The 12,293-nt window shown below is 37.2% G+C and overlaps 2 protein-coding genes across 2 annotated transcripts; one reads left to right on the forward strand and one right to left on the reverse strand.

The window, feature by feature from the left end:
- Window positions 1-2,551: 2,551 nt before the first annotated feature.
- On the forward strand, window positions 2,552-3,115 carry LOC140041128 (uncharacterized). The gene has a single exon (XM_072087543.1). The coding sequence runs from the start codon at window positions 2,552-2,554 to the stop codon at window positions 3,113-3,115; it is 564 nt and encodes a 187-aa protein (XP_071943644.1).
- A 2,509-nt stretch (window positions 3,116-5,624) lies between these two features.
- On the reverse strand, window positions 5,625-8,575 carry LOC140041135 (uncharacterized). The gene is made up of 2 exons (XM_072087556.1): window positions 6,473-8,575; window positions 5,625-6,377 (listed from the first exon to the last, which is right to left on the reverse strand). Exons 1-2 carry the CDS (start codon window positions 8,573-8,575, stop codon window positions 5,625-5,627), a joined length of 2,856 nt encoding a protein of 951 aa, XP_071943657.1.
- Window positions 8,576-12,293: the final 3,718 nt, after the last annotated feature.

Raw genomic sequence — 12,293 nt, forward strand, 5'->3', positions numbered from 1 at the left:
ATTCAGGTTTGAATAATGACAGGATTTGTACCACCAACCACTTTTCCTGTCCGTAGCACAGTTACTATCCATTCTCTTATCATTGTCTTTATCATACGTTGTAAATTGTTGACCATTGTGGTATGCCAAAGAATCACCTAAACAAACAAGATATTAGATCATCTTTAGTTTACTTCATATATCTTTAAATTTTTAAATATTTGTATATTTGTATCACTATCCGATCAAAGTTTCCTCTGTGTATAATGTCATAAACCACATTTGTTACATAATAATAAAGACATAAGTTACTTTATATCTAGATTTCATTATAAATCATGTGTATAATCTATACACTAAAAAATAAAATTGAATAAACAATACGGATAATAAAAAAATCTCATTTCGTTTTGTTTCCCAAGGTGAGACTCGATCTCGGTACCTTGAATGCCATAGACACAGCCCAAACCACCGAGCCATACACAACTGACTAAAAGTTGTAGAATAATTCCTCCGGCTATTTACTATGCAGTAACCACTTTAGTGCAGTTAGATTATTACATACCGCAATTAATTATAATTTTTTACTATGATGATATATTTAAAAATTTAAAAAAATGATGCACTGTCAAACTAAAAACTTTTAACTTTAATATATGAACATTTTATGGAAGAAAGTTAATGTTAGGTTTGTTATTTCGGCCTAAGAAAATGTCATAATTATTTGATTGGTATTTAAAATGCAATTAATGATGACTTTATCAACTTTTGTTCTCTTAATTTCATTAAAAAGCATACATATGATACATACACTTCAAGAAATTGAAATAAAAAATAGGTGTTCCCGAGCATTCTGACGATCTATATTATTTTTAAAATAAAGGATATTTTCACCATTTTGTTAACTTAGACGTGCGTAGCCAGTCACTTTTGGTTATTTTATGTTGGCCATGAGTTTTATTTTTAACTTACAAAATATGGTTCATCTATTCAAGTAGCGAGCTATTACAACTACGTGATCAAAACAAAGCACACCTGGACAAAGCGTACCTGAGTAATGCCTCCGTTGGAAAGTACATTGACTGGCCTAAAGAAATCAAACGCCGCAAACGAGGTAAAGCAGGAGGTCTTAGAAAGCGAATTCGACGGAAAAGATCCAGACCGTACATCCCGTCACTGATAATCGGTAATGTACAATTGCTGGATAGCCAACAATGGCTGAAAATGAATGAGCTCAGATCAAATGTGCAGCACCTAAATGAATTTAGGAATGTAAGTTTAATTTCATTTACTGAGACCTGGCTAACTGACCAACACAATGATAGTCACACTGAGCTAAGTGGTTTTTATATGGTACGTGGGGATAGAGACTCGCTGGCAACTGGTAAATCGAAAGGCGGTGGTCTGTGTTTATACGTTAATAAGGGATATTGCCATCCAAATAACGTATCGGTAAAATCCCATGTATGTACTCCAAACTCAGAAATCATGGTGACTAACATTCGGCTATACTACACACCACAAGAGTTCTCACACGTCATCGTAATGACAGTTTACGTGCCTGATAAAACATTAGCTAAAAGTGCCACCCAGGAAATTTTCGAGGCTACTATGATATCGAACCAAAATCACCTGATGCTTTGATCATCATAAATGGAGATTTCAATCACTGTACTACTATCAGCACGTCGCATGTAATACTAGACTGAACAATAAACTAGACCTTTGCTATTCTAATCTAAAGAACGCTTACATGTCTACAAAGTTGCCAGGATTGGGAGACCATGATCTGGTTATGTTACGACCAAGATACACCCCGCTCCACAAGACGAATGAACCAAAACAAATCACCGTAAAGAGATGGACAAACGAAGCGATGCTACAACTGCAAGGTGCACTAGAAGCAACTGATTGGGACTGTTTTAAAAACTATTTTAACTCCATACATGATTTGACACAAAATAGTAAGCGACTATATCTGTTTTTGTAGCGAATTAATAATTAAAGTGCATAGTAATAATAAACTCTGGATAACAAACAGAGTTTGTGCAGTAATACATAAGAAAAAAAATGCTTTCAACAACAAGGAAATTGAACGTTTAAAAGAAATTAAGAAGGAACTAAAAAAAGTAACTAGATTTGAACTCCGCCATTTTATATTCGAGTGGCCATAAGATGATGTCACTATGTCCGGTTAGCCATATCCATGCATGATTCTATATCTACAACTCATCAACTTCCATAATATGTAATAAAAAATAAACTTCACCATGTAGTTTAGAATTTATGACTATTTAAAAAAAAGCATAATTTTGACGAATTTTTGAACTTTTTCATCAAAAACGCACGCAAATTATCCATTTACACGTGCTCGTAATTTTAAGTCGAAATTGTTTAAAAGTTTGTAAAATTACTAGAAAATGCGGGAAAAACATAAATCACGCGAAAAATATATATTTTTGCGCTACATGCGCAGGTCAGTGATGTTTACAGTCCTATACGTCACTATGGCATCCCAGAACCCTTGGTAAATGCTATCCAGGTACTGTATACCAATTCTAGCAGTAGAGTCATGGTTGATGGTAACATCTCAAACTCCTTTAGTGTAAAAACTGGAGTACTTCAAGGTGATGTACTGGCTCCATATATTTTTATTATCTTGGTGGATTATCTGCTGCTCCGGTCATCAGAATGTGACTCAGGAGTTGTGACTTGCCCACGAAAATCAAGAAGTTATCCAGCGAAAATCTTAAATGATTTAGACTTTGCAGATGACATCGCCCTGCTTGAGTCTTCAATACCTCGTGCCCAATCACAGCTAACGAGAACTGCCAATGCTGCCGCTGACCTAGGGCTTATCATTAGTGCCCCTAAAACGGAGTATATGGTATTCAACTGCTATTCACAGCCCCCACTTGAAGTTTATGGAAATGCAATCAACCATGCAACCAACTTCAAATACCTCGGCTCCATGATGGCATCTAGCAGTGGGGATTTTAAAAGAAGAAAGGGTCTTGTCTGGACAGCATTTTGGAAGCTAGAGAACGTTTGTGGAGATCTCCACCAAAGTAAAGCTGTACAATACAACCAGTGTTACTGTCCTTGTGTATGGCTGCGAGTCTTGGGTCCTCTCTAAGGCGATGGAAAGTGAAATCAACGCCTTTGGCACTTCATGCTATAGAATCATGCTAAATATCAAGAGAACAGATAGGGTGCCAAATGCTTATATCTATGACCTAACCAAGACCAGACCGCTACTGGAAAATATTAGATCCCGTCAATTAAAGTTCCTGGGTCACGCGCTTCGAATGCCTGATGACGAACGATGCAAAGAGTACGCTCTGTATGTTCCTCAACATGGGAAAAGAAAACGAGGAAGGCAGAAAACCAACTTTCTGAAATACATCCAACAGCTTTTAGGGGATGAAGGAGGCATGATTACAACTGATAAGCCGTCAGAGTTAGCCAAGGACCGTTGTGGCTGGAGAAAGCTTGTAGTCGCTTGCTCCGCAGCCGACTGATGATGATGATGCGCACGCGCGCGTAAAAAAATGCGCACACATTCTCAAAATGACATGAAACGCGTAGAAAGTTGATTAGAAGTTGATTTTTCGCATTTTGAAATTTTAATTTTGGCGTAACTTTCTGTGAAACATGCCATTTTTAATCCATAGAAAGTTTCCCCTTCATATGAATTAAATTTTCACCAAGTGTCAATACAAAATGACTTTTGGTTTTTAATCTATGATCAATCATTGAAATTCATAAAATCGCGCGTAACTTACGCTGCGCAACTCGGACGGGACCGAAAACCTTATTACGACATCTTCAGATAGAGGTCAATCTTCTGATAAAGTTATACAATGTTATGTTGAGAAGATTTAGAGATACACTAGCAACAAAATTCTGGGAAAGAAAGAAGAACATAGAAAAAAAAAAGATCCTGACAATAACAAGGGGTTATTGTAGTGACCAAAGTTATTGACGCCTTTGGACATGATGACGTCACAAAAAAAAATTAAAAATGGTAAATCATGCGAAAGATAATTGATTGACCTAGACAATATAAAAACATGGTGGGAAATGAAATACGGATAAGTGGAGATGCGCTCTATTAAATGTGATGAGCTATGACGAAAGAGACAAAAATCCTCTATTTTATAATCGAGTGGCCATACGATGACGTCACAATATCCGGTTAGCCATATCGATGCATGATTCGATATCTACAACTCATCGAATTTCAGAATATGTAATAAACAATAAAATTCACCGTATAGTTTAGAATCTATGACTGTTTAAAAAAAGGCATAATTTTTTAACTTTTTCATCAAAAACGCGCGCAAATTATCAAATTCCAGGTGCTCGTATGACGTGATTTTAAGGCGAAATTGTTTAAAAATTGGTAAAATTACTAGAAAAGGCTGGAAAAACATAAATCACGCGAAAAAAGTATGTTTTTAACGCTATGTGCGCACGCGCGCGTAAAAATATATACTCAAATAAATAATAAACCCAGTTTTTATGCTTCATAGAATTTAATATTACTGTATTTAATTTTTTTATTTAAATGTATTGTTTTTAACATAAATTTCCACTGTTTTTGCTATAAAAGTTGGGTTTTAATAATTAATATAAGTATCTGCCCTTGTTTGTTTGTAATATTCTGAGCCTCGTTTGGTCTTGTTTGTTTCCATTTGGTTCCATTTAGTGTGACCGGTCACATACACAATACAATTAAAATCATTTGCGTTCATTCCGTAGCATCCTTCGTAGCTTCAATATTTGGTTTGTTCCGCCAGTTTTGTCACACATGCCATCAGACCTTGTGTAATGTGTTCAAAAAGTGGGTTTTTTAGATTGTTTAGTTAGAACTGAACAATTGTAAGTCATTGTCGGTTTTGTACCTGATTTTGAATTCTATTTTCTATAGGATAATAAATAAGGTCTTTCGCTATTTATATTTTATTACATAACTATGATAAAGAACTTTAAAGGTCAGTTCATTATTAAAATTAAAAGAATGGATTTGCACGCAGTATTTTATTTACATTCACCCAAGAAAGCTGCCTCCCCTAAATTTTAATAAAATTACGCTAGAACTGTTGCTTCCGTGGACTTTAGATCCTGACGCCACCGCTGCTTAGGTACAGTACATGTCTCAAATTCTGTCCCAGCAGTTTAAATGCGATATTAAAATAAAATTCTACAGTATGTGGGTATTCATTGATTATTTTTACTACAAGGTACTGTTACGGGCTCGCTCGTTAGGCTGAAACCAACAATAAGAACACAACAAAACACGTTGTAGTTGTCGTCCATCTTTATTCATCTCCTTTCTTTTACTCTAGAGGGCTCACTTCCGTGTGACAAACCCATCACACACCCCCACTTAAAGAAAGTTTGATAGGATTAAACTTATAACTGTTTACTATAACATCTTAAATCTTTTCTTATACAGTAGTTATTTTAACAGGTCGTTGATATGAATTTACTTCAACTGCTTCTTTAAAATTTCACAAGTTCTAATTACTTTAAATCCGTGTATGCCATTAATGCATCACTCTATCACAACTAACATATTATAATTAAATAAACATTTTAAAATCAACAACACTTTTAAAATCATTTCATGCATGTTTTATCTAAACTCTTGACAAAGCGTCAGCTACAACATTGTCTTTTCCTCTGATATGATGAATTTCCAGATTCATTTCTTGAACTGCTAAACTCCATCCCAACAAGCGTTGATTCTTGTCCTTCATTCTTGCCAAGAAAGTTAATGGGTTGTGGTCAGTCCAAACTACAATTGGAAACGGAGTAGATCCAAGATACACTTCAAAGTGCTTTAACGCTGACATCAGAGCTAATGTCTCCTTCTCAACAGTAGAATAACGTTTCTCATGCTGGTTGAATTTTCTCGAGTAGAAACACACAGGCTTGTCAACACCGTTCTCGTCTGTTTGCGCCAACACAGCACCCGAACCAACATCACTGGCATCAATCATCAACGAGAACTGTTTATCAAATTGTGGAGCCATCAACACCGGTTCGTTTGATAACATCGCTTTAACTTTAATGAATGCATTATTGCATTTCTCCAACCACACAAAGCTCGCATTCTTTTTCAGCAGATTCGTTAATGGAGTTACAAGCGTTGAGAAACTTCTGCAAAAACGTCGATAAAACCCAGCCATTCCCAGGAAACGCATTAACTCCTGCTTACTCTTTGGAACTGGGAAATCACAGACTGCCTTAATCTTAGCACTTAATGGTTTCTCTTTTCCGCAACCAACTTTATGACCTAAGAACACAATTTCTGCACAGGAAAACTCGCTTTTCACCAAATTTACTGTCAACTTCGCAGCTGTCAACCTGTCAAACAATGCCTTAATTCTCTGCACATGGACATCCCATGTACAGTATCACTATAAACAACCAAATCGTCTATATAAGCTTCACAGCCCTCCAACCCCGAAATTATACCATTAACCAATCTCTGGAACGTGGCTGGTGCATTCTTTAAACCGAAAGGCATGACTTTATACTGATAAAGACCCATAGGAGTTACAAAAGCTGACACTTCTTTCGCACGCTCTGTTAAAGGAATTTGCCAGTAACCCTTTAGAAGATCAAATTTACTGACAAACTTAGCACTACCCACACGATCAATACAGTCATCTATCCTCGGTATGGGATATGAATCTGTAGTAGATTTGGCATTAACCTTCCGATAATCAGTACAAAAACGATACGATTTATCTGGCTTCGGAACTAATATACATGGAGAACTCCAAGCACTGCAACTAGGCTCGATTATATCATTCTTAATCATGTAATCAATCTCATTTTGTAATATCTTCATCTTGAACGGATTTGCTCTATATGGATTTTGTTTTATTGGTGAACAATCAGCTGTCTTAACATCATGCTCCACTAAGTTTGTTCGACCTGGAACATCCAAAAACAGCTGCAGATTTCCAAATATCAAACTAACAATTTCAACCTTACGATCACGAGATAAATGACCAACTTTATCTTCAATGTTTGCAAGGACATCTGAATTACTGAACTTAACACATGTATCAGGATCCCCAAACTCTTCAGAATTCTCTTCAACAACACACGCAACTGGTGTTGACGTACAGGTATCAGTATTATTTCTCGCTGTGTATGGTTTCAACATGTTTATATGACACAGTCGCTTCTTCTTACGCCTATCTGGAGTATCTAACACATAGTCAACTTCTCCTACTCTTTCTAATACTTTGTAAGGACCAGCAAATCTTGCAGATAATGGTTGACTGGGAAGAGGCAACATAACTAACACTTCATCACCTGAATTAAAGCTTCTCTTTTCTGATTTCCTATCAAACAATCTCTTCATTTTACCCTGAGCCTTCACAAGATTCTTTCTAGCCATCTCACGAGCACGATTTAATCGATCACGAAATTCAGACACATAATCTAGTATCGATACAGACTCTTCTGCTTTCCCTAATAGCCTTTCTTTGACTATTTTAAGAGGGCCTCGGACCGAATGACCATACACCAACTCAAATGGGCTAAACCCTAAGGACTCTTGCACTGTTTCACGAACAGCGAATAACAATAAGGGAACTCCCTCATCCCATTCCTTTTCACATTGAAAACAATAGGTTTTAATCATATTCTTAAGTGTTTGATGAAATCTCTCAAGTGCCCCTTGAGACTGTAGATGGTAAGCACTTGAACTTATATGGGCAACACCTAACTGCTCTAAGACTTGTTTAAATATCTTTGATATGAAGTTTGATCCTTGATCGGACTGAACAGCTTTAGGCAATCCTACCCATGTAAAGAATTTTACCAATGCTTTAACAACATTCTTAGCTGTAATACGCCTAAGAGGAATCGCTTCTGGAAACCTACTTGATGCACACATTATTGTTAATAGATACTCATTTCCATTTTTAGTACGTGGTAATGGACCCACACAATCAACAATAACCCTTGAAAATGGTTCACCGAATGCAGGAATAGGCTTAAGTGGGGCTACTGGAACCTTTTGATTAGGCTTCCCCACTACCTGACACGCATGACAGGATTTACAATAGTTAGACACATCTTTTCTAAGACCTGACCAAAAGAAATGCCTGAGAATTTTGTCTACCGTTTTATTGACACCTAAATGCCCTGAAAGAGGATCATCATGCGCAATACCAATAATATCCTGACGGTATCCACTAGGAATAACTATCTGGTGAATCTCATTCCAAACATCACTACTTGGAATATCTGGTGGCCTCCACTTACGCATAAGTATGCCATCCTTTATATAATAACAAACAGGAACAATAGACATTTCCTCTACAGAAAGAGCTTGCTGACCAAATGGCACCAAATCAGGATCATTACTCTGCTCTTCCACTAACCTAGACCGATTGAGAACTGTCGGACCGAAATCACACACTTTTGGGTGCTGTTGTTCAGCCTGGGCAGTGTGTGACTCGGGACCTGAGCAGACAGCCTCTTGGGAAACGCGATCTGTAATTTCTCCGTAAAAACTATCACATAAGTCAATACTCTCATCCTCATCTATGGTTTTATTTGCCATAGATCGCGTCACCGCACATGATGGAAACACATGTGATAATTCTTTCTCTAAACACACCGTGCTTTCGTCTTCAACAGGACTTTTGCACACAACCGGTTCTACTGTCACTCTCGCCCGTATTCTTAAACTGGACTTTAGTCGTAGTTCGAAGTTCGACTTGAAAAAGTCGTAGTTCGAGCTATTACTTCAAATTCGCTTAAAAAACGAAGTAGTCGAAGTTTGCAGTTCGACTTAATGAAGTCGAGCTTTTAGTCGAGTTGCACACGTCTGGGTAACAAAGGCTATACATTGGCCAATGACAAGAGAGTATTTGAGGAGCAGACGAAATTTTGCGCATTGATATCACCTTCCATTTTCTTACAAAACTTTTTACGCATCAGGACTATATAGGCCTACATGAAAAATAATTGTAATCGTTAATTATTAGAACAAGATCAGTATTAATTTAACAATGAAGTACTTTTGATTAACAACAAACAAAATCTTCAAAATATATTTAGGAACCATGGCGGTACGGTAACTTTCATATTTTCTAGGCCTCCAACAAAGTATGATCGCGACGAACCACGCACTTCCTAGCGTGACAAGAAAGCGCTAGGCCCCCTAAACATTCCATCGCGTGGTGAATTGCCGCATCTCCCATTTTCGCTATGGCGTGACGTAGTTCAAGTCGGACTTGCGCGAAGAAAATAATGTAGTTTGTATACGGTTGTAAATAAAGATGATTTTCATTATTATAACTTATACCAATGTATATTTAATTAAGCTAATATAAATATAGATATTTCATTCTTCAATATCTGGCCAATATAACAACTCAATGACTGTTACGTTTTTTATAAACATCGTTTAAAAACCATTTAGTCGACCATTTAGCCTGCCCCCTCCAGGACTAAAAAAATCGATCAAAATCCGTCTCGATTTAGTCGAGGTTGGCCTGATTTAGTCGGTGATTTAGTTGAAGTTCGGTTTATGAATTAAAATGACGTCATTTTTTTAGTTTTAGCTCGAACTACGACTAAAGTCCGGTTTAAGAATACGGGCGTCTGTCTCCGGCCAAATCATTCCCCAAAAGGAGTGTGACACCCCATACTGGAAGACTCGGAACGACACCGACAACAAAATCTCCGCTAACAATATCTGTTTCAATCCGAATTACATGAAGTGGGACTTCCTTATAACCCCCTTCAACACCTTGAATGAGCACACTTGCTCCAGCAGAAGACTCGTTTGAAAATGACAATGCCGATTCTATTATCAGGGATTGTGACGCCCCTGTGTCTCTTAAGACACGAACTTTACTCAGATTCACATCGTTGATCAATGCTACAGAACCAGTAGAGAGGAAAGGCTTAAATAGCTTTCGCACTTTTTCCGGACCTGAAGATTGGATCAACTTCTCACATTCATCAACGTCATGACTCGCTGTCACTTTCAACGGGACTGTATTTACTAACGTGTTTGGAAGTGATTGGGGTTTCTTATTATCCCCTTTAGATTTGCTTTGAAACAGCCAGCAATCTGCCTTTATATGACCCTTTTTCTTGCAGTAAAAACAAGTTCTGACAAATTTACTACTACTATTAACTGTAGTTTTCTGACTTTGGACCTTAGAATCATCAACAGATTTGGAAACCGATTTGGCATCCACCACCTTGTGCGTGAGCACATAATTATCGGCAACAGAAGCCGCTTTCATTAAATTATCAACTTTCTGCTCCTCTAGATGTGTACGAACTTCAGTAGGGGAACAAGATTTAAACTCCTCAACTAACATAAGCTCACGAAGCTTTCCAAATTCACCCTTTACTTCTTCCGAACTACACCATCTATCAAAAAGAATCTGCTTCTTACGTGCAAATTCTGTAAACGTTTGATCATAAGGTTTACCTAAGTTCCTAAATTTCTGACGATACGCCTCTGGAACTAACTCATAAGCTGACAAAACAGCAGTTTTAACCGCATCATAGCTTTCACATTGATCATCAGCCAATGCAGAAAATACCTCTTGGGCTTTACCCACAAGAGCAGTTTGTAACAACACAGTCCAGTGTCTAGCAGGCCACTTTAATCTATTAGCAATTTTCTCAAAAGCTAAAAAATATGTCTCTACCTCGTCCTCATTAAACTTGGGAACCCATTTAATATTCTGAGTAATCTCTGAATCATTAGGTGTAGCAACCCGTGTGGTGTGACCCATTTGGTTAGCTAATTCTAATTTCCTTAACTCAAATTCATGTTTTTCTTTTTCCATTTCTCTTTGAGTTTGCATCTCTATTTTTCTTCTTTCAAAAATCAATTTTTCACGTTCCAACTCAATTCTAGCCAACTCGACCTCATTCCCCGCAGTTTTTACGGATTCATGAGTAATTAAACCAACATGATTTCCAATCACATTTATCAAGTCATATTTATTCATGGAATCATTTATAGATGCTCCAACCCTAGTACCCAGGAGTCGCAAACGCTCCTCTGATAGCTGAGCTACCACCTCAATGGACATGCTATCCAAAAAGTCCTCGTCAAAATCACTTTCTGACATAGTTTCTATTTGAAACAAACAAACAAAAACACAGGTTAAAATAATAACCAATATGACGATAATTAAGGCACCAGTAATGAAATACCTGCCAAGCCCACACAATATTAAACCTACCGTGCGCCGTGGTCTCAATAACTATAGACCCCTAAAATCAAAGCCAAACAGACTTCTAGTATCATAGCAAGTAGCAAGCCTACACAAGCCTAAAACAACAACACAGTGTACTGGCTCGACGACCGCCAAACCTCGTTCGTTATAAAACGCCTCTAAACCTAAAACCAGCTTAGAATAAGTAACTAAAATTACCACTACAATTCCGCACTTTGTTCCCGGATGACCCCCCAATTTGTTACGGGCTCGCTCGTTAGGAAGAAACCAACAATAAGAACATAACAAAACACGTTGTAGTTGTCGTCCATCTTTATTCATCTCCTTTCTTTTACTCTAGAGGGCTCACTTCCGTGTGACAAACCCATCACAGTACTAACGCCCGTATTCTTAAACCGGACTTTAGTCGTAGTTCGAAGTTCGATTTGGAAAAGTCGTAGTTCGAGCTATTACTTCAAATTCGATTCAAAAACGAAGTAGTCGAAGTTTGCAGTTCGACTTAATGAAGTCGAGCTTTTAGTCGAGTTGCACACGTCTGGGTAACAAAGGCTATACATTGGCCAATGACAAGAGAGTATTTGAGGAGCAGACAAAATTTTGCGCATTGATATCACTTTCCATTTCTTACAACACTTTTTACGCATCAGGACTATATACATGAAAAATAATTTTAATCGTTAATTATTAGAACAATATCAGTATTAATTTAAAAGTGAAGTATATTTGATTAACAACAAATAAAATCTTCAAAATATATTTAGGAACCATGGCGGTACGGTAACTTTTATATTTTCTAGGCCTCCAACAAAGTATGATCGCCACGAACCACGCACTTCATAGCGTGACAAGAAAGCGCTAGGCCCCCTAAACATTCCATCGCGTGGTGAATCGCCGCATCTCCCATTGTCGCTATGGCGTGACGTAGCTCAAGTCGGACTTGCGCGAAGAAAATAATGTAATTTGTATATAGTTGTAAATAAAGATGATTTTCATTATTATAATTTATACCAATGTATATTTAATTAAGCTAATATAAATATAGATATTTCATTCTTCAATATCTGGCCA

The sequence above is a fragment of the Antedon mediterranea genome, chromosome 1 (genome assembly GCF_964355755.1).
Source record: "Antedon mediterranea chromosome 1, ecAntMedi1.1, whole genome shotgun sequence".
NCBI lineage: Eukaryota > Metazoa > Echinodermata > Crinoidea > Comatulida > Antedonidae > Antedon > Antedon mediterranea.

What these genes read in the sequence shown, in the direction of transcription:
- LOC140041135 (XM_072087556.1), bottom strand. Translation starts at nt 8,575, where the DNA reads ATGGCAAATAAAACCATAGATGAGGATGAGAGTATTGACTTATGTGAT. An exon ending in CAGCCACGTTCCAGAGATTG is followed by an intron (nt 6,378 to 6,472) that starts GTTAATGGTATA and finishes GTCCATGTGCAG; the next exon opens with AGAATTAAGGCATTGTTTGA.
- LOC140041128 (XM_072087543.1), top strand. Translation starts at nt 2,552, where the DNA reads ATGGTTGATGGTAACATCTCAAACTCCTTTAGTGTAAAAACTGGAGTA.